Source organism: Carcharodon carcharias, chromosome 2 (assembly GCF_017639515.1).
Source record: "Carcharodon carcharias isolate sCarCar2 chromosome 2, sCarCar2.pri, whole genome shotgun sequence".
Lineage (NCBI taxonomy): Eukaryota > Metazoa > Chordata > Chondrichthyes > Lamniformes > Lamnidae > Carcharodon > Carcharodon carcharias.
The window spans coordinates 2,347,691-2,373,898 of record NC_054468.1 but is presented as its reverse complement, the minus strand read 5'-3'; the positions used below and the strand labels follow the sequence as shown (position 1 = coordinate 2,373,898).

At 44.4% G+C, this 26,208-nt stretch overlaps 1 protein-coding gene across 6 annotated transcripts in view; it reads right to left on the bottom strand.

Moving 5' to 3' along the window:
* Positions 1-7,191: 7,191 nt before the first annotated feature.
* The window catches only part of lrrc31 (leucine rich repeat containing 31), a 119,368-nt gene continuing 100,351 nt past the window's right edge, over positions 7,192-26,208 (bottom strand). For all 6 annotated transcript variants that reach the window (XM_041209430.1, XM_041209467.1, XM_041209450.1 and 3 more), the window contains 2 exons: positions 16,022-16,189; positions 7,192-7,943 (listed from right to left, as the gene is read on the bottom strand). In XM_041209430.1, coding sequence (XP_041065364.1) covers positions 7,624-7,943; positions 16,022-16,189 — 488 coding nt within the window. In that variant the 3' untranslated portion in view covers positions 7,192-7,623. The remainder of the gene's footprint in view (positions 7,944-16,021; positions 16,190-26,208) is intronic.

Genomic DNA, 26,208 nt, shown 5'->3' with positions numbered 1-26,208 from the left:
TTTCCCGCTGACTATCTGGGGTCTATAATAAACACCTAACAATGTGGCTGCCCCTTTTTTATTCCTAAGCTCTACTCACAAAGCTTCATTTGATGCCCCTTCCAAGATATCATCTCTCCTTACTGCAGTAACTGACTCCTTAACTAATAATGCAATGCCTCCTCCTCTTTTACCGCCTCCTCTGAAAATTCTGTATCCCGGAATATTGAGCTGCCAATCCTGCTCTTCCCTCAACCACATCTCAGTGATGGCTACTATATCACAATTCCACGTGTCAATCCTCACCCTTAAATCATCCGTTTTACCTGTAATACTCCATTAAAGTAGAGGCCATCCAGCCTTGCCTTACTCCCTTGAAGCTTAATGCAGCTGTACTCCCTCTGACGTGATTGTTTTACTGTATTATGATGTGTCCCTATTCTGCTAACATTCTGTGTCCCTTCCCCCTGCCGAGTTAGTTTAAACTCCTCCCAACAGCACTAGCAAACCCACCTGCAAGGATGTTAGTCCTGCTCTGGTTCAGGCATAGACCGTCCCGCTTGTACAGGTCCCACTTTCCCCAGAAACGGTCCTAGTGATCCAGGAATCTAAAACCCTCCCTCCTGCACCAACTCTTAAGCCACGTATTCATCTGCACTATTAGCCTATCTCTGAGCTCGCTAGCATGTGGCACTGGGAGTAATCCAGAGATCACAACCCGAGATTTTTAGTCTACTGTCTAACTCCCTGAATTCTTGATGCAAGACCTCATCCTATGTCATTGGTACCAACATGTACCATGACCTCTGCCTTATCACCCGCCCCCTTCAGGATGCCCTGCAGCCATTCAGTGACATCCCGCACCCTGGCACCAGGGAGGCAACACACCATCCTGGAGTCACGTTGATGGCCACAGTAGCGCCTATTTGTTCCCCTGACTGTAAAATCCACTATTACTATTGCTCTTCCTCCATTCCTCCCCTCCTGTACAGACAGGCTGCTTGTGGTGCCTGAAGCTTGGCTCTGTCCGCACTCCCTGGAGGAACCTGCGCCCTCATCAGCCTCCAAAATGGAATACTGATTTGCGAGCGGGACCCCAGGGGTCTCCTGAGCTACCTGACTGTTTCTCTTGGACTGCCTGGTGGTCACCCATCCCCTTCCTTCCTCAAGTCCCTTCAGCTGCAGTGTGACCACCTCGCTAAGCGTGCTATCCACGATGCTCTCAGACTCGCAGATGCTCCACAGTGTCCCCAGCCGCTGTTCCAGCTCTGAAACCCGAGCTTCCAGGAGCTGCAGCTGGACACACTTCCTGCACACATGCTGGTCCCGGGCACTGGAAATGTCCCCGGCTTCCCACATGGAGCACGAGGAGCACACCACGGCTTTGAACTCTCCTGCCATGACTTATCCCTTTAAATTAAACCTTTTAAGTCAATTACTCTAGGGCCCTTCTTTCCTGATATTATAGAATATACAAACTGTAAACCACAAAAAGACCTTAAACTATAAGCGATTAAAGTAATAAATAGCTTGCCCACTACTTACCAGTGATTCCTTTCCCTTGTAGCCTCTACTGCTGCAGCACACTCGGATTATTTAAGAATTTGGATAGCAAGGAAAAATTGCAAAGAGCACCTCGTCCCCTATGCACCGAATTCCCACTTTGCACCAAGCTGCCAATACCCACTCTGGCTGTGCCCCACTCAGGATGTGCTCTCGCTCCTGTTTGTGTGATGCTGGGAACCTCCAGAGGAGGCTGAGATGGACCATCCAGTCGGCACTTCTGGCTGAAGATTGTTGCGAATGCTTCAGCCTTATCTTTTGCACTGATGTGTTGGGCTCCCCCAACATTGAGAATGGGGATAGTTGTGGAGCCTCCTCCTCCAGTGAGTTGTTTAATTGTCCACCACCATTAACGACTGGATGTGGCAGGACTGCAGAGCTTAGATCTGATCCATTGGTTGTTGGATTGCTTACCTCTGTCTATCACTTGCTGCTTATGCTGTTTGGCACGCAGGTAGTTCTGTGTTATAGTTTCACCAGGTTGCCACCTCATTCTGGGCAGGCGATGGTGTCATGGTATTGTTGCTGACTAGTAATCCAGAGATCCAGGGTAATGCTCTGAGACCTGGGTCCAAATCCCACCCCCCCCACCCCCACCCAAAAAAAATCTGGAATTAAAAGTCTAATGATAACCAAGAAACCATTGTTGATTGTTGTAAAGACCTGTGTGCTAAGGGAAGGAAATCTGCTGTCCTTACCTGGCTTAGCCTACATGTGAATCCAGATCTACAGCAATGTGGTTGGCTCTTAAATGTCCTCTGAGCAAGGGCAATTAGGGATAGGCAATAAATGCTGGCCTAGCCAGCAATGCCCCCATCCTATAAAATGAATTAAAAAAAAATTCTTAGGTATGCCCTCCTCCTGGGTGGGGGATGGGGGGGGGTGGTGGTGTTGGGAATATGCTGGGTACAGATTGTGTTCAATTATGCTGCACCATCTCATGGATCTCAGATTGGTTTGAAATCTATCCCATTTAGCACGGTGGTAGTGCCACACTACATGACGTAGGGTATCCTCAATGTGAAGGCGGGATTTCCATCTCCACGACTGTGCAGCGGTCACTCCTGCTGAAACAGTCATGGACAGATGCATCTGCAGCAGGCAAGTTGATGAGGGTCAGGTGATGTTTGTCCCTCTTGTTGGTTCCTTCGCCACCTGCCACAGACCAGTGATTTAGGACTCGGCCAGCTCGGTTAGTAATTGTACCAAGCCATTATTGGTGATGGACATTGAAGTTGTAATCAGCAGGAGGTTTCCTTGCCCATATTTGATCTGATGCCATGAGACTTCAGAGGGTCAGGAGTCAATATTGAGAACTTGCAGGTGTCAGAAAGAGATAATAATTTTCACAATGTTATTGAATTTATTGTAAAGTAGAGCAATAGTGGGGTGTGTGTCTATGTGTTTGTGGGACTTAATTAAAAACAGCTGGTCTGAAAGTTCTGATGAGGCAGAAAATAAGCTAGGTTTGAAATGTTAAGTTGGTAAACATGGGGGGAAGTTTTAGAATGTAAGGTGTAAAGGGAACATTTGTATTTTAAATAAACCAGACCAGCTTGAATTCAAAAGAGGGGATGAAATGTTACACACAGCCAGGAGAAGTTAAGAAACAGTGTGGTTATTTTTCTCAAAGGTTACTGGTAAAATTTGTACCATGATAGATTTTATCATTAGGGAGGTAAAGTCCAAAGACATAGTGCAACAATGGGAATTTGCATTTAAAGGGGAAAATATGTATAAAGGAGCGAAGGTCATATGTAAGGGTAGGAATTCTAAGATCTAACATAATTGTGAAAAGCCTCCGGCATCTAAGCCTCAAGCTGCTGTCTTCAAAGAACCAAAACTGAGAAAAACTCACTTTGAATTTGCCTGTTAAGGGTATTGTGTGTTACTTTGCCTGGGCCTTTTAAAAATCTATGTGCTTTATGGTTGCCTTAACAGAGGTGTAACTGGGGTTTAGATAACTTCTAACTTTCCTAGTTAATCAGTAGTAATTTGTAGATCCACGTATGTGCTTAAAATCATTTATTCGATTAATAAAGGTTTAACTGAATTTTGTAAGAAACCTATAAGACTCGGTGGCATTCTTTTACTGAATTCAAAGCTCACATCTCAAAATAAGTACAAATTGCAAATCATTATGGCACCTGCTTCAAGTTTCCCTCTGGCGTTTGGGCAGCTTGGCATTTACCATCCACTTGCCATTACACACGGCAGCTCCCTGCTGACTGTATACCACTGTGCCGCTACCTCTGCTGGGTCTCTCCTGCCAGTAGGACAGGGCATACCCAGGGATGGTGATGTTGGTGTCTGGGACATTATTTGTAAGATATGATTGCATGAAGATGACTATGTCAGGCTGTTGCTTGACAAGTCTGTGAAACAGCTCTCCCAATTTTGGCACTAGCCCCCAGATGTTAGTAAGGAAGACTTTGCAGAGTTGACAGGGCTGAGTTTGATGTCATTGTTTCCGGTGTCTAGGTCGATGCCAGGTGGTCCATCCGGTTTCATTCATTTTTTGAGGCTTTGTAGCAGTTTGATACAACTGAGTGGTTTGCTAGGCCATTTAAGAGTCAACCACATTGCTGTGGGTCTGGAGTCATATGTAGCCCAGACCAGGCAGATTTCCTTCCCTAAAGGGCACTAGTGAACCAGATGGATTTGTACAACAATCGACAATGGTTTCATGGTCATCATTAAACTTTTAATTTCACATCTTTTTATTGAGCATTACCCTGGGTCCTTGGATTACTAGTCATGGTAATACCACTACACGATCGCCTCCTCAATCACCTTTCTCAACACACTAGTAAAAAGAAATTAAACTTAAAGCTATATCTTGTTCCTAACACCCACAAATACTTAAAATTATCACTATATCGCTTTTCACTATATCCTTTATTTTTAAAAGCTATTTATCAACTCCCTTTTAAATGATATAATATCTCTTGCCGCGTGATGAGGTGTCCATGTTCTGATGTGAAAACAATGATTTTAAAACGTATACATTGTGCATAACGATCCTTGGTCTGTGATTAAGAGGAAAGCAAAGAATCACCAGAAAGAATCTGGGACTTTTTCACTGAAGAAGGGTGGATGAGAGAATTTAAAAGAACACAAGTAAAAAATATTTGCAAAGGAAACAAGTAAAAGGACTGTGAAAGAGATTTGAAAAATTAAGTCTGCTTGGCAAGGTAGCAGCAACAACGATACAATGGGTGGAATGGTTTCCTTCTCTGCAATGACTTGGATCATTGTTCTCTACCCCACTGAACATCCAACTTTTCTGTGTAGGATTTTAAAAACTCTTTCCTGGGATGTGGGCATTACTGGCAAGGCCAGCATTTGTTGCGCATCCCTAATTGCCCTTGAAATGAGTGGCTTGCTAGGCCATTTCAGAGGGCAGTCAAGAGTCAACCAGATTGATGTGGAACTGGAGTCACATGTAGGCCAGACCAGGTAAGGACAGATTTCTTCCCCTAAAGGGCATAAGTGAATCAGATGGGTTTTCTCGACAATGGTTTTTAATTCCAGATTTTTACTGATGAAAGTCAAATTCCACCATCCGCTGTGATGCGATTTGAACCTGGGTCCCCAGAGCATTACCCTGGGTCTCTAGATTACTAGCCCATTGACAATACCACTACAGCACCACCACCCCCAGTTTTCTCCTACATGATTTCTTCTCTCACATCCTGACTCCCTAAAGCCTGTCACCTGTTCGCCACTCACAAGACACAAGTCAGGAGTGTGATGAAATACTCCCCACTTGCCTGGATGAGTGCAGCTCTTACAACACTGAAGAAGCTTGACACCATCCAGGACAAAGCTGCCCCGTTTGATTGGCACCCCATCCACAAACATTCACTCCCTCCACCACCAATACATTGTGACAGCAGTGTGTATCATCTACAAGATGCACTGCAGGAATTCACCAAGGCTCCTTAGGCAGCACCTTCCAAACCCACGACCACCACCATCTAGAAGGACAAGGGCAGCAGATAGATGGGTACACCACCACCGGGAAGTTCCTCTCCAAGTCACTCACCATCCTGACTTGGAAATATATCGGCCGTTCCTTCACTGTCGCGGGGTCAAAATCTTGGAACCCCCCCACTAACAGCACTGTGGGTGTACCTACAGCACATGGACTGCAGCGGTTCAGGAAGGCAGCTCACCACCACCTTCTCAAGGCCCAGCCAGTAAAGCCCCACATCCTGCAAAACAATAAAAAAAAACCCAGGTTCGAACCCTGGTACAAAAGCTTCTTCCAGCTCAGGAGCTGCACTCAGATCACCTTGGCCAAAAGGGTAATGGCACGGCCACCTCGCCACCCCCCCACCTCCCCCAGCCCCCTCACCGCGGCCTCCTCGCCCCACCAGCCCCCTCACCGCGGCCACCTCGCCACCCCCCCACCTCCCCCAGCCCCCTCACCGCGGCCACCTCGCCCCCACAGCCCCCCCAGCCCCCTCACCGCGGCCTCCTCGCCCCACCAGCCCCCTCACCGCGGCCACCTCGCCACCCCCCCACCTCCCCCAGCCCCCTCACCGCGGCCACCTCGCCCCCACAGCCCCCCCAGCCCCCTCACCGCGGCCTCCTCGCCCCCCCCAGCCCCCTCACCGTGGCCACCGAGCCCCCTCACCCCCAGCCCCCTCACAGCGGCCACCACGTCCCCAGCCCCCTCCCCCCCACTGCAGGCCCGCTCCCCCCACCCCTCATTGCAGGCCCACCAACCCCAACCCCCCTCATTGCAGGCCAATAGCCCCCCACTCATTGCAGGCCCACTACGCCCCCCCCAACCTCATTACAGGCCCCCTCCTTAACACCCCCACCTCATTTCAGACCCACTAACCCACCCCCCCTCATTGCAGGCCCACTACCCCCCCCCCCACCCCTCATTGTAGGCCCACTACCTGCTCCCCCCCAACCTCATTACAGGTCCCCTGCCCAACCCCCCTCATTACAGGTCCCCTCCCCAACCCCCCTCATTGCAGGCCCACTACCTGCTCCCCCCCCAACCTCATTTCAGGCCCCCTCCCCAACCCCCCTCATTACAGGCCCACTCCCCCCCCTCATTGTAGGCCCACTACGCCCCCCCCAACCTCATTACAGGCCCCCTCCTTAACACCCCCACCTCATTACAGGCCCCCTCCCCACAGCAACAATCAAATGTGTTGAGCTGTGTGTTCAGAATCTGTCACTGAAAAACAGGCGAGACCAAGACCAGGTTGTGACCCTCAGACACCCCATCAGATAAAAATATCCACTGGGGCTTTGCTTTTAATCTGCTCCAAATCTCTGTGGCTGACTGGAACTGAAGATTCGATTCAGACTAACCTGCTGACAATTGGGAAGATATAAAAGATGGACTGGCTACAAAGGCTGGATGTGGGAAGGTCACTGTTTAAGGCCTTTCTGTCCTAGTGTACAATCCTTCAGACTGTATGAACCAAAGAATATTTCACATGGAATGGAAATATACATTGTAAAGATAATCTGTATTGGCAAGTCTAGTGAGGCACCTCATATTGTACTGAAGGAAAGCAAGCTGTACTGCACTTTAAGTAATGTCAAATTTGGACAGTCATGTAACGGTACTTTAACAAATTTTGGAAGAACTGACTGTGTTGCAAATAAAAGCAGAAAATGTTGAAAATAAAGTGGCATTTAATCTTCAGGGCTCAGAATCAATAATTAACATAGGGAGGGTTAACAAACATCAGAATGCTATTGGTGCAAATTCAAGCAGGTCAACGTCTGTGGAAACAGAACCAGGTGATGGGAACCCATCCATTCACTTTACAGTCACCAACTCACCTGCTCAGCATTTCCATCATTCCCTATCTCTGTACCTCAAACATTCACCATCTTTTAAAGATATGGACAGATTGAACTCAGTCAGTGCAATGAGGTGGGTGGGTGTGAAAGGCGGACTGAAGTCAATGTCCTCGAACCAGACATGGGTGGGTGTGAAATGCTTGGAGTCAATTTTGAAAGGCTGTTAAAAATAACCTGTAATTTGTCAATATTGAGAGTTTGGCCCCTGACCTTTGAATCTCTTTTTCAGCATGTACCCAGTGACTAATAGGCAAAATGGATGTTCCTCTTATTGTCCTTGTTGAAATTGTCCAGAAGGTCTTGTTGTGAAGCACTAATGACCCAGTGATGCATCCCTAACTCTGTCAGGGAGGGAAGCCTAACCAGGCAGTCCAGAAGAATGGCAATCCATAGGCGGCACTCTCGGTGAGTCAAAGGTCGTAGGCCAATGTCCAGCTCAGAGAGTTCCTTGAGGCCATCTACTTCCTGGAAAAACATTGCCCAAGATTGATCATCGATAGTATTGTTGTAGGTTAAATCCAGCTTCTCGAGGCTTTCTAGAAATCCAGCACTTGAGACTGACACTGAAAAGAAAGAGGAAATTGTAGTGAGTTTTGAACCCAGTGTGAGTTGCATCCTCACTTTACCTCCCCTCTTTTAAGGAGATGTGATAGCTTCTACAACAGAGTGCAGCTTTGATCATTATCCAAAGAAAACACAGCAACGAATCCCTGTCCTGACTGTGTCACTGATACTGGCCGCAGTCCTGGTGGAATTAATATTCCACTGCAGCTGATGGAAGCCTCCACTTCCTGGGCCAAAGATAAAAGGTTCTTTCAAAGCTCAATGGAGAAATATAACCTGGTAGAATAGCGAGATTAAGCTTTTAAAATATGCCCATGTTAGTACTCATGATGCAGCAACTAAACAAGCTCAAACCTGCAGAAGTGGAGATATGATCTCATTAACCATCTAAGGAGAAATTAAGAAATATAGTAAGTCAGTCAAGAAAGTGTAGGGAGGTGAAATGATATGGATGGGATTTAACTGTTTGGTTAATGTCTCTTCAATGAGACTACACAATAGCTTCTGTTCATTCATTAAACAGAAACTGTTTTGCCCCTTCCCAGCTTTTTTAAAAATTCATTCCTGGGATGTGGGCTTCGCTGGCTGGGACAACATTTATTGCCCATCCCTAGTTGCCCTTGAGGAGGTGATGGTGAGTCACCTGCAGCGGTTCAAGGCAGCACCTAACCACCACCAACTCACAGCGAAAGAAGAATCATTGACACAGTAATGTGCTAGCTCACAAATCATCAGATTTACTGAATTCAATTATAAATTTATCCTGGGGGTATCTGAACTCTCAATCTGAACTCTGAACTTGATTTAAGTTCAGTGCCATAACCACTATGCTACCAAAAATGAGACAGGTATTTGTTACTTTTTATATTGTAGCTTGTATTTTATTCTCAGAAAAAAAGTTTAAGTTAATCAATGGTTCAAGGCAAAGACTTTTTGTTTCAATCTGACATCCTCAAAATAGAAAGAGCTTAAGGGACTGACCTTTTCAATTGATGGTAAATGTGGAAAAGGCAACTTTCTTTCCAACTTAGTGTTTACTTAAAACTGTCATGAACTCAGCTGTTTCTTCACATTAACAAACATAACCAGGCAAAGTGCCTCTGTGAACTTGGAGGTTGCCTCTTGTAAACTGGAGAGTGAAGGTTAAAGGGACAACATCCTTATAAATTAGTGAACATTGAAATGGGAAAACTACATCTGGGAACTGGGAAGTGTGTGTTGTGGTGAAGAGGGAATGGGATCCCAGGAAAAAGAATGACTGTTGAGGTAGTTTTTGGAGAAGTAACTTTTTTTAAAAAGTATAAATTGTGAAGTAATAAACTGGTTTGCCATTTTTAATATAAACTGTCTCTCACAATGCATACAAAAGTGAACTGGGAAGAAGTTTGGAAATATGTAGTTTAAAATATCCCATGAGGTAACCTTACAAGAACATCTGCATTATTATTTGGAATTCTGGGCTACAAATCCAAATGTGATGCCCCTGTTCAAGAAGGGAGGGAGACAAAGAGCAGGAAACTAAAGGCCAGTCAGCCTAACATCTGTCATTGGGAAAATGCACGAGTCCTTGTTAAAGAAGAAACAACAGGAGATTTAGAGAAGCTTAACCCAATCAAACAGAGTCAGCATGGTTTTGTGAAAGGGAAATCATGTTCGACAATTTTGCTAGAGTATTTTGAGAGTATAACAAGAAGAGTTGATAAAGGGGAACCAGTGGATGTAGTGTATTTGGACTTCCAGGAGGCATTCGATAAGGTGCCACATAAAAGGTTATTGCACAAGATAGGAGCTCACTGTATTAGGGATAATGTATTAGCATGGATGAGGATTGGTTAACACACAGAAGACAGTCGGGATTAATGGATCTTTTTCAGACAGAACTGGTGTACCACAAAGATCAGTCCTACAGCCTCAATTATTTACTATCTACATTAATGACTTGGAAGAGGGAGGCAGAATGTAATGTATCCAAATTTGCTGACAATACAAAAATGGTGGGAGGGCATGTTGTGATGAGGACATAAGGAATCAGCAAGGGGATATAGACAGGTTGAGTGAATGTGTAAAAACTTGGCGGATGGAGTTTAATGTAGGAAAGTGTGAGTTAGGAAGAATTAAAAGGCAGGCTATTATTTAAATGGAGAGAGACTCCAAAAAATGGGCAGCACAGAGGAATCTGGGTGTCCTTGTGCATGAAACGCAAAATGTTAGCATGCAGGTACTGCAAGTAATTAAGAAGGCAAATGGAATTTTGGCCTATATTGCTAGGGGGTTGGAGTTTAAAAATAGGGAAGTCTTGTTACAACTGTACAGGGTGTTGGTGAGGCCACACCTGGAGTACTGTGTACAGTTGTGGTCCCCGTATTTAAAAAAAAGATATATTGACATTGGAGGCAGTTCAAAAGAGATTCACTAGGCTGATTCATGGGATGAAGGGGTTAAATTATCAAGAACGGCTAAACAGGTTCGGCCTTTATTCATCAGAGTTTAGAAGAACGAGGGGTGATCTTATTGAATGGCGAGAGGGATTCCGAGGGGGCTTGACAGGGTAGATATTGAGAAGATGTTTCCACTGGAGGGAGGATCTTGAACTAGGGGACATAGTTACAGAATAAGGAGACACTCATTTAAAACTGAGATGTGAAGGAATTTCTTCTCTACCCCAGAGAATTGTGGGGGCTAGATCACAAAGTATTTAAAGAGGAGGTAGATAGGTGTTTGAAATATCGGGGAGTTGAGGGCTATGAGGAGCTGGCACGAAAGAGTAGTTGAAGCCTGGGGCAGATCAGCCAAGATCTTATTGAATGGGGGGAGGGGTGGGTGCAGGCTTGAGGGGCTGAATGGCCTACCCCTGCTCCTGTTTCTTATTTTCTTTAAGTAGAGCTTTTCATAAACTCCCTAGAAATGCCTGTGTGTTTTTAATATGTTGAATGTCTTCAGGGTCAATCTTCCTTTAATAATTCTACAAAACAAGCTGCAGTGGAATGACGAGCTCAGCAACATTAACTAGCCCAAAGTCCTCTTTCTAACTTTTAACTTATTAACTCTTTCAATTTACCTGCCACTCACTCTCCCAACTCGACAACCCTCCCCCTCGCCACCTTCCTCGCCACCTTCCTCCCCTCCCTCTCCCCTTCTCCCCCCCTCACCACCTTCATCCCCTCCCCCTCCCCCCTTCCTCTCCTCCCCCTCCCCCCTCGCTACCTTCCTTCCCTCCCCTTCCCCTCCCCACCTTCCTCCCCTCCCCCTCCTCCTCGCCACCTTCCTCCCCTCCCCCTCCTCCTCCCCTTGCCACCTTCCTCCCCTCCCCCTTGCCTTCTTCCTCCCCTCCCCCTTGCCACCTTCCTCCCTTCCCCCTTGCCACCTTCCTCCCTTCCCCCTTGCCACCTTCCTCCCCTCCCCCTTGCCACCTTCCTCCCCTCCCCCTTGCCACCTTCCTCCCCTCCCCCTTGCCACCTTCCTCCCCTCCCCCTTGCCACCTTCCTCCCCTCCCCCTTGCCACCTTCCTCCCCTCCCCCTTGCCACCTTCCTCCCCTCCCCCTTGCCACCTTCCTCCCCTCCCCCTTGCCACCTTCCTCCCCTCCTCCTTGCCACCTTCCTCCCCTCCCCCCCTCCTCCCCTTCCCCTCACCCTCCCCCTCACCTGGAGTTACCAGATTCCTGGGAATGGCCGGCAGTTTTACTGGATTTGCCATTAATCTCCTGATGGTTTTTTAAAGAAATTCTGGAGATTTTAAAAGGCAAAAGGTTTACTTTTATCCCTGCTTGCACCTGTTGCTCAGAATAGAACAAATAAATTGAAGACATAAATATAAATCTGAGTTAATATGATTATTTCCTGACATCATCTTGGGAAAGATACACATTTCTAAAATGATATAATTCACCTCGTCTGGTGCTTAGAAAAGCTCAGGTTGATAAATGTGACCAAGATTTTCAGGTTCAGCGAGCTGGCTGCCGGGGCCAGTCACAGGCTGGCCGGCTACTCTTGTGCTGGGTTAGGGTCAAGCACACAACTCTGGTACTTTGTACCATAAGCATGGGTGCGAGGCTGAAACAAACAGTGAAATATTGACATTTCAAACACATCTCAGTTCGGGTTGGGCTGTCACAGGCGAGACTGACTATTAGACAGGCTGAGATATCTGCCAGTTAAAGGCGCTGGTTAAAGTGCTCAAATCACTGAATTGGGAGGATATTCCAAGCACTTTTATAAAATTTAGGATCACAACAGTTGCAGTTCTTGCTAAATTTGATGCGCTGTCAACTCAGTCAGTGCAATATCTTGGGACATTGGCTTCCAACACGAAAGAATTAGACATTTAAAAGAGTCCCAGAGGTGGTTGCTTGATGGAGAGAAAGGAGAAACCAAAAAGAGATAGAAATGTCTAAGAAAAAATGAATCTAGGAGACCAGGCAAGGGAAGTGGGGTGAGATGATGGGGTGGATGCCCATGCTATCTTTCTGTGCTGTCTACTGGAACATGTTGAGTCTGAGTTGGTCACCACCTTCCCCTGACCTTCCCGCCCCAACAGCCCGCTTACCCTCACCCTACCTGACCCTCCAGCTTGTCCCAATTTTCCCAACTCTCCCTTCCCTCCCCCAAGGGAAGCAGAAGGCTTTGGGAGGGGTTAGCTTGCCGTTTGGTTTCGGGGAATCAGCTAATGCACATTAGTAAAGCTGAGTGATAGCTTCGAGCTTCAGGAACTGACCTGAGTGCATTGCAGCTAATTCCACCTAATTAATCATGTAGGCTTGGCTCTCATATGTTAATTTCCTGGTGTGAGCAAGTCTACCAATTCTGTGCTCCAGGGCTAGAGTGGCAACAAATCTCATGTAACGATTCGAAAGCTGTGGGCCGGCACACAACTTTGGGGGAACACATAGTGCAAAATTCCAATGTTTCCTAGTTCTCGAACTTTAGGTGATATTAGAAATTGTCAAACAAATTAACAGGCTGATGGCAAACTATGAAAATTACAGTAAAAGATTACAGGAGGAGCTGGATAAATGAGCAAGATAAGCAACTAGAAAGCAGATCCTGTTCAACATAGGTAGAGGAAACTAGTGCATATACATAGTCCATTAAAAGGTGGCAGACCAAGTAAATACAGTTATGCATTAAATGATCGGAAGAAATATTCAGGTCCAAGGGGAAGGAGGTGAGTTTGTCTAACTGGAAAGCTCTTTCAAAGTTCCAGTATTGACACAATAGACTGAGTGACCTCTTTCTGTACTGCTTGATTCTATGATACAAGAACAAAGTTGGAGTTATGGTTACCCAATTAATCCCACTCCCCAATCCTTGCCCTTTAATTCTTTCATTGGGTGTGGGCATCGCTGGCAAGGCCAGCATTTGTTGCCAATCCCTAAATTGCCCTTGCACTGAGTGACTTACTACACCATTTTAAAGGGCAGTTAGGAGACAACCACATTGCTGTGAGTCTGGGGTCACATGTAGGCCAGACCACGTAAGGATGACTGATTTCCTTCCCTAAAGGTCATTAGTGAATCAGATGGGTTTTTACAATAATTGATGACAGTTATCATGGTCACCATTACTGAGACTAGCTTTATATTCCTGATTTGTTAATTGAATTTAAAATCAGGAGATGCCATGATAGTATTTGCGTGTATGTTCCTAATGACATTATCACTACATCACTATCACTGAGTTATCCAATTTCAATTATCCAATTCCCTTTTTAAAGTTACTATTGGATACATTTGCAACATTAAAGTAATTCTCCTGTGCACCCTCTCCAAGGCTTTGACATCCTTCCTAAGGTGTACTGCCCAAAATTGTACATAACTGGGAGTTTGGAAGACTGAGGAGTGATTTGATTGAAGTATATAAGTGCCTGAACAGCCTTGACAAGGTGGATGTGGAAAGGATCTTTCCTCTTGTGGTTGAGTCCAGAACTAGGGGGCACTGTTTTAAAATTAGGGATCACCCTTTTAGGACAGAGATGAGGAGAAATTTTTTCTGAGCGTTATGAGACTTTGGAATTCTCTGCCTCAGAAGGCGGTGGAGTAGGGGGGTGACTGAATATTTTTAAAGGCAGAGGTAAACAGATTCCCTTGCCTAACACGAATCTAAGGTTATCGGGGGTAGATGAGAATGTAGAATTTGAAACACAAACAGATCAGCCATGATCTTATTGAATGGTGGAGCAGGCTCGAAGGGCTGAATGGCCTATTTCTGCTCCTATTTTGAATGTTTACATATTCTATAATATGCATAAGAAACGGGAAGCGGATTAGGCCACTCGGCCCCTCGAGCCTGTTCTGCCATTCAGTAAGATCGTGGCTGATCTGATTGTGGCCTTAACTCCACTTTCATGCCTGCCCCCCCCATAACCCTCAACTTGTTAATCAAAAATCTGTCGATGTGAACCTTGAATATATTCAATGACCCAGCCCCTACTGCTCACTGGGGGAGGTCAGTCCAAAGACTAACCACCCTCAAAGAATAAATTCCTCCTCATCGTCAGCTTAAATCAGAGACCCATTTTTTGAAACTGGGCCCCCTAGAACTAAATTCTCTCACGAGGGGAAACATCGTCAGCATCTACCATGTCAAGCCTCTTCAGAATCTAAAAACAAAAAACTGCGGATGCTGGAAATCCAAAACAAAAACAGAATTACCTGGAAAAACTCAGCAGGTCTGGCAGCATCGGCGGAGAAGAGTTGACGTTTTGAGTCATCATGACCCTTCAACAGAACTGAGTGAATCTAAGGAGAGGGGTGAAATATAAGCTGGTTTAAGGTGTGTGGAGGTTGGGGGGGGCGGGGTTGGGTGGGGGGAGAGAAGTGGGGGTGGTGGTGTGGTTGTCTACACCACCGCGCCACTTCCCTCCCCCTACCCAACCCTCACCCCTCCCCCACCTTAAACCAGCTTATATTTCACCCCTCTCCTTAGATTCACTCAGTTCTGTTGAAGGGTCATGAGGACTTGAAACGTCAACTCTTTTCTTCTCCGCCGATGCTGCCAGACCTGCTGAGTTTTTCCAGGTAATTCTGTTTTTCTCGTCAGAATCTAATGGTTCAATAAGCTCACCTCTCATTCTTATGAATTCCCATAATGGCCCAATTCACACAACATTTTCTCATAAGACAAACCCTTCATCCCTGAAATCAGCCTAGTGAATCTTCTCTGAATTGCTTTCAATGCACAAAGTCCCTTCTCAAATAAGGCAAGCAAAACTGTACACAGTACTCCAGATGCAGTCTCACCAATGCCCTCTACAGTTCTAGCAAGACCTCCTGACTTCCATACTCCATGCCCCTTGCAAAGGCCAACACTCCATTTGCCTTCCTAATTACTTGCTGTATCTGCAAGCTACCTTTTTGTGATTCCTGTACAAGGTCACTCAGATCCCTCTGCACTGCAGCTTTCTGCAGTGTCTCTCCATTTAAATAATATTCTGAGCCTAACCTATATTTAAGAAAGGTTATGTATTCCACAGCTCTATTTATAAAGCCAAGACTCTATCACCTTCAAAGGTTTCTGTACATAAAGCCTCCTCAGCAACACCCTCCACCCCCTTCCGCCCCAGCCTCCATTTCAGTGCCTGCTTTTAAATTGCAACATTTAGTTTATATTAGCTTATATTGCCTCCTGTCATTCTTCCTTCCAAAATATATCACTTCACATTTTTTGCAGTAAATTACATCCGTCATGCGTCTGTCCGTTTCACCAATCTATCAATGTCCTGAAGTCTGTTGAGATCCTCCTTACTGTTTACTACATTTCTACTTTCAAATCATCAGCAAACTTTGAAATAATGCCATGTATATCCAAGTCCTAGTGATTACTATTTATGAAAAAGAGCAGTGGTCCTAATACCAACCCCTGAGGTATATCTCTGTAAATGTCCCTCGAGTCTGTAAAACAACCATGCAACACACTAGGTCTCTTAGCTAATTTTATTCCACATTGCCCCTTGATCCTATCCATTCCTCAACTCCATTGACCGGTCTTTGCTTCATATCCGTGCATATCTTTGCTCAAAAAAATCTATCGATCTCAGTCTGTAATATTTCAGTCAACTCCGGCTGAGCAATAATGTGATTACCGAGAGATGCCAAATCCTGGCTGGTCAGATTGCAGCTACACAGCTTCAGCACATGGAGATGGGGGTTATTTTGCAACATTCGGACAAGTAACCCCAGATTTCCACCAATGCATTTATTCCAGGACAGGTCCAAGATCTCCAGCTCCGTCAGGTTTGGGATGGTGTCAGCTGGAATATTTAACACAATATATTCATTTGCATCTTCAAAAACTTCCCAAAAACTTAAAAAACAGGTTAAATGGAATGTACAGAAAATAGCTGGAAAACTCAATAATTTAAGAACTGTGCAGATTACAAGTGGAACTCGAGTAAAATCTTCAGAATTTTAAAAGTTAAAAGATTTATTATAAAAGAAAAGAAAACTTAAGCACAGAAGATAAAAGTTACACAGTTAAAACAGTTTTACTGAACGACCCCCAAAAACATGCTTGGTCAAATGTACACAATTAAACTACTTTTCTGGCAATAACCCCTTATAGGTTTTTAACTATAAAAGTCCAATAAATATTAACCAAGTTAAGGAATTGTTGTCATTTTATTAAAGGTATGCCTCACGACTTCTCAGACATGTCCACTCCAATGTGGAATTCCAAAAGGAGGTTCAGAAACAAACTGTTTCCTAAAACAAAGACTCTCCTGGCTTAACACTGGGAGGCTGCTTCCAAATCAAACCTTTCATGGCTTCTCAGCAGCTGCAGCTCACACACTAAGAAGCTGCCTTTCAGCAGGTTCCCCCACAGCAACTCAACAGTTAAACGTCACTTTCCTTAAGTATCTTTTTCCTCTTTTACCTTGGGTTCCAATGTCCTCAAACACCTCCTCTAGCTTATGGAAAGTTTTAATGTTACATTCCTGGACTCCCTTGGCACTCTGCTGTTAAACACCCTGTCTGTCAACACCAAAGCCAGATTCCAGGTTGACAACAAAACCTGCCTCAAGTCTAAACCTCCTGAAGATTTCTGCCACCGTCTGTAGAGTGAACTAAGTCTCTGGATACCAAGCTCACCTTGCTGTGTCACCACCAAATTAAAGAGTCACACGGGGGGGGGGGGGGGGGGGGGGGGGGTGGCGGGACATGTTTTATGACATTTTTATTTTCTTTATTTTTTTTTTAAGCAGTGCTTCATCTCCCTGAAGCAGCTCCGTGCCACAGGGAGATTATGAAGCACTGACTCATGAACATGCGCAAAGTTCACGCTCACCCACCGCTTCCCCCTCCCCCCACTGAGCTCGCACACCAAGGGCAAAATTCTGTCCCTGCTTTCAGCTAGCTGAACCCACCTGTAATTTAACTCCGACCTGAATGAACCCTCACTGGACTTTGACATTCTGGACTCTAACATTCAAGTGAAATAATATCCATATCTTTGTTTTTTTTTCTTTGTTTTAAGTTATTCCTAGTTGTAAAAATGTTTCCTTTTCTATTCCCTTCTTGTGTTCTTGTGGTTGTGATGACCATCACCAGGGTTTGAATTTATGAATAAACAATATTTCTGATTTAATACTAAAGAGAGTTTGCTGTGAGTCAGTTTAAAATTGACTTCACAAACCAGAGGGTTTGGGGAAACACCCCATAGCCTATTTCAAAAATTAAAACACCTCTGCTTATGGACAGACTGCAAGAAAAATAAAGGAGTTCTGATTGCCTCTCTCCCCTGTCCGTTATAGTGCTGAGAATATAGGAACATAGGAATAGGATTAGGTCATTTAGCCCATCGAGCCTGCTCTGCTATTCAATTTGATCCTGGCTGATCATCTACCTCAACACCTGAGCCCCCAGCCAGTAATGGAGATGTAAGGGAAGGCATTAAGCAGGAAATTAAAGACACATGCAATAAGGGTACAACTGTAATCATGGGAGACTTTAATCTACATACAGATTGGACAAATCAAACTAGCAATAATACTATGGAGGAGGATTTCCTGGAGTGTGTGTGATGATTTTTAGACCAATAGAGAAGAACCAATTAGAGAGCAGGCTATCCTAGACTGGGTATTGTACAATGAGAAAGGATTAATTAACAATCTTCCTTGGGGAAGAGCAACCGTAAAATGATAGAATTGTTCATTTGGATGGAGAGTGAAAAGTTGAATCCGAAACTAGGGCCCTGAATCTAAATAAAGGGAACCACAAGGGTGTGAGGCATAAGTTGGCATTGATGAATTGGGGAACCTTATTAAAGGGTTGACAGTGGATAGGCAATGGCTAATATTTAAGGAACATATGCATGAATTACAACAATTATTCATTCCTGTCTGGCACAAAAATGAAACAGTAAAGGTGGCTCAACCATGAATTACAAAATAAATTAGGGATAGTATTAGATCCAAAGAGGAGACATTGCCAGAAAAAGCAACAAGTCTAAGGATTGACAGCAGTTTAGAATTAAGTGGACAAAAAGATTGATCAAGGGGAAAATGGAGTATGAGAGTAAACTTGGAGGGAACATAAAAAGTGACTGTAAAAGCTTCTATAAATGTGAAGAGAAAAAGATTAGCGAAGACAAACATAGACCTCTTACAGTCAGAAACGGGGGAAATTATAATGAGGAACAAAGAAATGGCAGAAGAATTGAACACATATTTTGGTTCTGTCTTCACAAAAGAGGACACAAATAATTTCCCAGAACTGTCAGGGAACCAAGGGTCTAGTGAAATGGAGGAATTGAAGAAAATTAGTATTAGTAAAAAATGGTGCTAGAGAAATTAATGGGATTAAAGGCTGAAAAATCCCCAGGGTCTGATAATCTACATCCCAGAGCACTAAAGGAAGTGGCCCTGGTAATATTGGATGCAGTGGTGGTCATCTTCCATTATTCTATAGACTCTGGAGCAGTTCCTACAGATTGGAGGGTGGCAAATGTAAACCCACTATTTAAAAAAGGAGGGAGAGAAAAAACAGAGAATTACAGACCAGTTAGCCTAACATCAATATGGGGAAAATGCTAGAGTCTATTATAAAAGACATGGTAACAGAATGCTTGGAAAGCATTAACAGGATTAGGCAGAGTCAGCATGGGTTTATGAAAGGGAAATCATGCTTAACTAATTTACTGGAGTTTTTTTTTTGAGGATGTAACTAGTAGAATAGGTGAGGGAGAACCAATGGATGTGGTGTACTTGGATTTCAAGAAGGCTTTTGATAAGCTCCCACATAAGAGGCCAGTGGGAAAAATGAAAGCACATGAGATTGGAGGTAATGTACTGGCATGGATTGAGAATTGGTTGACAGACCGGAAACAGGGTAGGAATAAATGAGTCTTTTTCCAGGTGACAGGCAGTGACTAGTGGTGTACCGCAGGGATCAGTGCTTGGGCCCCAGCTATTCATAGTATATATAAATAACTTGGATGAGGAAATCAAATGCAATATTTCCAAATTTGCTGATGGACACAAAACTGGGTGGGGTTGTGAGAAGGATGCAAGGAGGCTTCAGGGCAATTTAGACAAGTTGCATGTGTGGGTAAACACATGGCAGATGCAGCATAATGGATGCAGGATGTGAAAGTAATACGCTCCCGTGTGAAAAACAGAAAGGCAGAGTATTTTTTAAATGGTGATATTTTGGGAAATGTGGATGTACAAAGGGATCTGAGTGTCTTTGTACACCAGTCAATGAAAGTAAACAGGCAGGTGCAGCAAGCAATTAGGAAGGAAAATGGTATGTTGGCCTTTATTGCAACAGGATTTGAGTTCAGAAGCAGGGATGTCTTACAGTGGTTATACAGGGCCTTGGTGAGACCAGGCCTGGAGTATTGCATGCAGTTTTTGTCTCCCTACCTAAGAAAGGATATATTTGTCACAGAAAGAGTGCAGAGAGAGGCTGATACCAGGGATGGCAGAACTGTCGTGTGAGGAGAGATTGGTTTGACTGGGCCTGTATTCACTAGAGTTTAGAAAGATGAGAAGGGATCTAATTGAAACATATAAAATTCTAACAGGGCCGGACAGATTAGATGCAGGGAGGACATTTTCCCTGGTTGAAGAGTCTAGAACCAGGGACCACAGTCTCAGGATACAGGGCAGGCCATTTAGGACTGAGATAAGGCAACAGTCGCATCTGTTCTGATGATGCCACTTTCAAAAACAGTTCCTCTGACATGTCTTCCTTCTTCCTTGACCGAGGTTTTCTACCCACGGTGGTTGACAGGGCCCTCAACCGTGTCCGGCCCATCTCCCGCATATCCGCCCTCACACCTTCCTCTCCCTCCCAGAACCATGATAGGGTCCCACTTGTCCTCACTTATCACCCCACCATCCTCCGCATTCAAAGGATCATCCTCCGCCATTTCCGCCAACTCCAGCATGATGCCTTCACCAAACACATCTTCCCTTCACCCCCCCGGCGGCATTCCACAGGGATCGTTCCCTCCGGGACACCCCGGTCCACTCCTCCATAACCGCCTACACCTCAAACCCCTCCCACGGTACCTTCCCATGCAACTGTAGAAGGTGCAACACCTGCTCCTTTACTTCCCCTCTCCTCACCGTCCAAGGGCCCAAACACTCCTTTCAAGTGAAGCAGCATTTCACTTGCACTTCATTCAATTTAGTCTACTGCATTCGTTGCTCCCAATGTGGTTTCCTCTACATTGGAGAGACCAAACGCAGACTGGGTGACCACTTTGCGGAACACCTTCGGTCTGTCCGCAAGCATGACCCAGACCTTCCTGTCACTTGCCATTTCAACACTCCACCCTGCTCTCATGCCCACATGTCCGTCCTTGGCCTGTTGCAATGTTCCAGTGAAGCTCAACGCAAACTGGAGGAACAGCACCTCATTTTCCGACTAGGCACTTTACAGCCTTCCGGACTGAATATTGAGTTCAACAATTTTAGATCATGAATTCTCTCCTCCATCCCTACCCCCTTTCCCATCCCCCCCTTTTCCAAATATTTATATAGATTTTTCTTTTCCCACCTATTTCCATTATTTTTAAATGTATTTCCATCCATTGTTTTATCTCTGCCTTTTAACCTATTTCGATCCCTTCCCCCCACCCCACCCCCACTAGGGCTATCTGTACCTTTATTATCACATTCCTTAGATAATATCACCAGTTTCAACACCTCTTTGTCCTTTTGTCTGTGACATCTTTTGGTTATCTGCACCTATCACTGGCCCTCTATCCAGCTCTACTTGTCTCCCCTCACACCACCCCCCCAAACCAACTTATATGTCACCTCTTTTCTATTTTTCCTTAGTTCTGTTGAAGAGTCATACGGACTCGAAACGTTAACTGTATTCCTTTCCACAGATGCTGTCACACCTGCTGAGTTTATCCACGTATTTTTGTTTTTGTTAAGGGAACATTTCTTCACTCAGAGGGTGGTCAACCTGTGGAATTCTCTACCACAGAGGCTGTGGAGGCCGGGTCACTGAGCATATTCAAGAAAGAAATTAATAGTTTTTTGGATATTAAGGGCATCAAAGGGTATGGAGAGAAAACATGAATACGGTGTTGAGATAGAGGGTCAGCCATGATCATATTGAATGGCAGAGCAGACTCGAAGGGCCAAAAGGCCTACTCTTGATCTTAGTTTATATGTTTCTATTTAAAGTGATTTGCAAAAGAAGCAATTGTGATCTGAGAAAAAACATTTTCATATAGCAAGCGGTTCAAGACTGGAATGCATTGCCTGAAAGTGTGGTGGAGGCAGGTTCAATCGAGGCATTTAAGAGGGCATTAGATGATTATTTGTATAGAAACAATGTGCATGGGTATGGAGAAAAGATAAGGCACTAGGTCTAATGCTCATTTGGAGACTGATGCAGACACGATGGACTGAATGGCCTCCTTCTGTGCCATTAAAATTCTGTAATTCTGTGAAAACAGACACAAAGTAATGGTTTACTTTCTCCACCATTTCCCTGTTCTCCACTGTAAATTCTCCTTTCCCTCCTGTAATGGACCCACATTTGTCCTAGCTAATCTTTTCCTTTTCACATACCCAAAGAAGCTTTTACAGTCTGCCTTTATGTTCCTCGCTAATTTGCATTCATATCCTATTTTCCCTTTCTAATCAGTTTCTTGGTCCTTTGCTGGATTCTAAATTACTCCCAATTCTCAGGTTTACCACTTTTTCTGACATCCTTATAAGCCACTTCCTTCGATCTAATGCAATCTTTAATTTCTTTTGTTAACCACGGTTGATTTATCTTTTCCATTGGGTATTTATGCCTTAGAGGAATGTATATCTGTTGGAGATCATATAGTATTTCTTTAAATACTATAGCCAATGCCTGTCTACCATCAAATATTTTAATGTATTTTCCCAATCCACCATAGCTAACTTGCCCCTCATACCTTCATAATTTCCTTCCTTCAGATTTAAGACCCTAGTTTCAGGATGAACTATATCACATTCAAACTTAATGTGAAATTCTATCAAATTATGGTCACTATTTCCCAAAGGCTCTTTTACAGCAAGGTTATTAATTAGCCCTTTGTCATTACTCAACACTAAATCTAAAATAGCCCGATCCCTGCTTTTTAATGTTCTGCTCCAGAAACTCACCTCGTACACACTCCAGGAATTCATTTTTCACAGCGTTAGTGCTGATTCGGTTTACCCAGTCGATATGTAAGTTGAAGTCACCCGTTATTACTGTATTGCCCAGGTTACTTGCATCTCTAATTTCCTGATTTATACTGTGCCCAACATTACCACTACAGCTTGGCGGCCAATAAACAACTCCCTCCAACATTTGCTGCTCCTTGCTGTTTCTTAGCTCCATCCAAACTGATTCTACATCTTGATCCTTAGATCTATAATCTTTGCTTACTAATGTCCTGATCCTGTCTCTTAAAAGTGCTACCTCACCTCCTTTTTCTCTTTGCCCATCCTCCTAAATGCCAAATATCCGTCGTTATTCAGTTCCCAATCTTGGTCCAGAATAGCAATTAAATCGTACCCATTTACCTCAATTTGTGCATTCAAATCATCAACTATTTTATGAATGCAATGTGCATTCAGATAGAGAGTCTTCAATTCTGCTTTTTTAACCTTATTCTCCATTCTGATTCTATTTGATGGCTGCCTTTGCTTCGTCTGTCTTCTATTTTTGCTTTCTACTCTTCCATTTCCTTTTACCAGTTTTACTTCCCTGGAATCTGAGCTCCCTCTCAGGTTCCCATCCCCCTGCCAATCTCACTTAAACCCTCTCCAACAGCACTAGAATCACAGAATCTCTCAGTGCAGAAGAGGCCCTTCGGCCCATTGAGTCTGCACCAACACGTGAGAAACACCTGACCTACCTACCAAATCCCATTTACCAGCACTTAGCCCATATCCTTGAATGTTATGATGTGCCAAGTACTCATCCAGGTACTTTTTAAAGGATGTGAGACAACCCACCTCCACCACCCTCCCAGGCAGTGCATTCCAGACCATCACCACCCTCTGGGTAAAAAGGTTTTTCCTCACATCCCCCCCTAAACCTCCTGCCCCTCATTTTTAACTTATGTCCCCTCGTGACTGACTCTTCAACTAAGGGGAACAGCTATTCCCTATCCACCCTGTCCATGCCCCTTATAATCCTGTACACCTCGATCAGGTCGCCCCTCAGTCTTCTCTGCTTCAATGAAAACAACCCAAGTCTATCCAACATCTCTTCATAGCTTAACTGTTCCATCCTAGGGCATCTCCCTGTGAGGATGCTAATCCCAGTCCTGCTAAAATGCAGCCCATCCATCTTGTACAGGCCCCATCTGCCCTAGAACTGGTCCCAACGCATCAGAAATCTGATGCCCTCCCTCCTACACCAGTTCTCCAGCCACATGTTCAATTGCTCAATCCTCCTATTTCTATGTGCACTAGCATGTGAAACTGGAAATAATCCAGAGATTACTGCATTACATCACTGAAGCCATTTGGCCCATCCCTGAGAACAATTCATCTAGTGCCATTCCTTGCCTTCCCTCCGTAGCCCCAGGAATTCTTTCTTTACAGATAGTAATCCAATTCCCTCTGAAATGTCTTGTTTGAATCTGCTTCCATTGCACTCTCAGGCACTGTATTCCAGATCCTAATCACTTGCTGCATGAAATAGTTTCTCCTCGTGTTGCTTCGCTTCTTTTGAAAATTACTTTAATTCTGTGTCCTCTGGTTTTCGATCCTTCCACCAATGGAAACAGTTTCTCCTTCTGTCCTGACCCCTCATAATTTTGAATATTTCTATCAAATCTCCTCTCAGCCTTCTCTTCTCCAAGGAAGTAAGTCCGAACTTCTCTCCTCTATGTAATGTAGTTCCGCATTCCTGGGGCCATTCTCTAATGCCTTCACATCCTTCCTAAGTGTGGCACCCAGAACTGGGTGTATTACTCCATTTGAGGCCATAGCATGGTTTTATACAAGTTTAACATAACTTCCTTGCTTTTGTACTCTATGTCCTTATTAATGAAGCCCAGGATGCTCTATGCTTTTATTAATCTCTCAATCTGTCCTGCCACCTTCAATGGCTTATGCACATATATACCCAGGTCCCTCTGCTCCTGCGCAGCCTTTAGAATTGTTTCCTTTATTTTATGTTGTCTCTCTATGTTCTTCCTAACAATATGAATCACTTCACATTTGCATCGAATTTCGTTTACCACTTGTCAGCACAGTCCACCAATATGTCTATGTCCTTTAGAATTCTACACTATCCTTCACAATAATTCCAAATTTCCTATCATTCACAAATTTTGTAATTGCGCCCTGTACACCAAGGTCTAGGTCATTAATAAATCTCCAGAAGAGCCAGGGGCCCCACACCAACTCCTGATGAACTCCATATGGTCAAGTGGGTGTGACAAAGAGTGAAAGTAAGTATGGGAACCCAGAAGATAACAATGGAGCAACCTCAGTCTTTTCACATGTGCAACAGGTTTGAAGTTCTTTCAGCCCGTTTGGAGGAGAGCAGAGGCTGTAGGGAGGATGAGGAAACTGACCACGGCACCATGGTGCACTGGGCCACTCAAGTGGGGGACAGTAAAGTGTAATGTAGTTGGAGGAGGGGACAGTGTAGTTAGGGGGTAGGCACTGTTGGCTGCAGAGAGCAGTGTAAGTCCCAATGGTTGTGTTGCCTGCCTGGTGCCAGGGTAAAGGACATCACCTTGTGGGGCTGGACAGAAACTTGGAAGTTTTTTTCCCTTTAATTCTTTCATAGGAACAGGGGTAGGCCATTCAGCCCGTCGAACCTGCTCTGCTGTTCAATTAAATCATGGCTGATCATCTACCTCAACGCCATTTTTGCCCGCTATACCCATATCCCTTAATGTCATTAGTCTTTGGAATCTATTGAATTCTGTATTGAACATGCTCAATGATTGAGCTTCCACAGCCTTCTTGGGTAGAGAATTCCAAAGATTCACTGCCCTCTGGGTGAAGAAATTCCTCATCTCAGTCTTAAACGGTCTGCCCCTTAGCCTGAGACTGTGTCCCCTGGTTCTAGACTCCCCAGCCAGGGGAAACATCCTTCCTACACTTAACCTGTAAGAATGTTGTAAGTTTCAATGAGATCATCCGTCATTCTTCGAAAATCTAGAGAATACAAGCCCAGTTTCCTCTATCCCTCCTGTTAGGACAATCCCACCATCACATGGATTAGTCTGGTGAATCTCCATTGCACTCACACTATGGTAAGTATATCCTTCCTTAGATAAGGTGATCAAAACTCCACACCATTAGTGTTAATTAGGTTTACCCAGGCAACATTTAAACTGAGATCACCCATTATTACTGTATTACCCCTGTTACATACAACTCTAATTTCCTGATTTACACAGTGTCCAACATTAGCACTACAGTTTGGCAGCCTGTTAACAACTCCCCCCAATGTTTGGTGTCCCTTGCTGTTTCTTAGCTCTACCAAAACTGATTCTATATCTTGATCCTTCGATCTAAGGTCCTCTCACTAAAGTTCCGATCTCATCCCTTATTAGCAATGCTACCCACCTTCTTTTCCCTTTTGCCTACTGAATATCCTTGAATATTCAATTTCCAGTCTTGGTTACTGTTAGGAAATATAGATAATTTAAGTAAGTTATACTTGTATTTGTGGGTGTTAGAAATGAGTTTTAGCTTTAAAGTTTAAGTTTGATTTGTATTTCTGTGTCTGTGCGTTAAGAAAGGTCAAATGGAGCTTAAAAGGTCGCTTGCATTTCTAATGAGTTTATGACTTCTATAAAGTAAAAGAAAACATA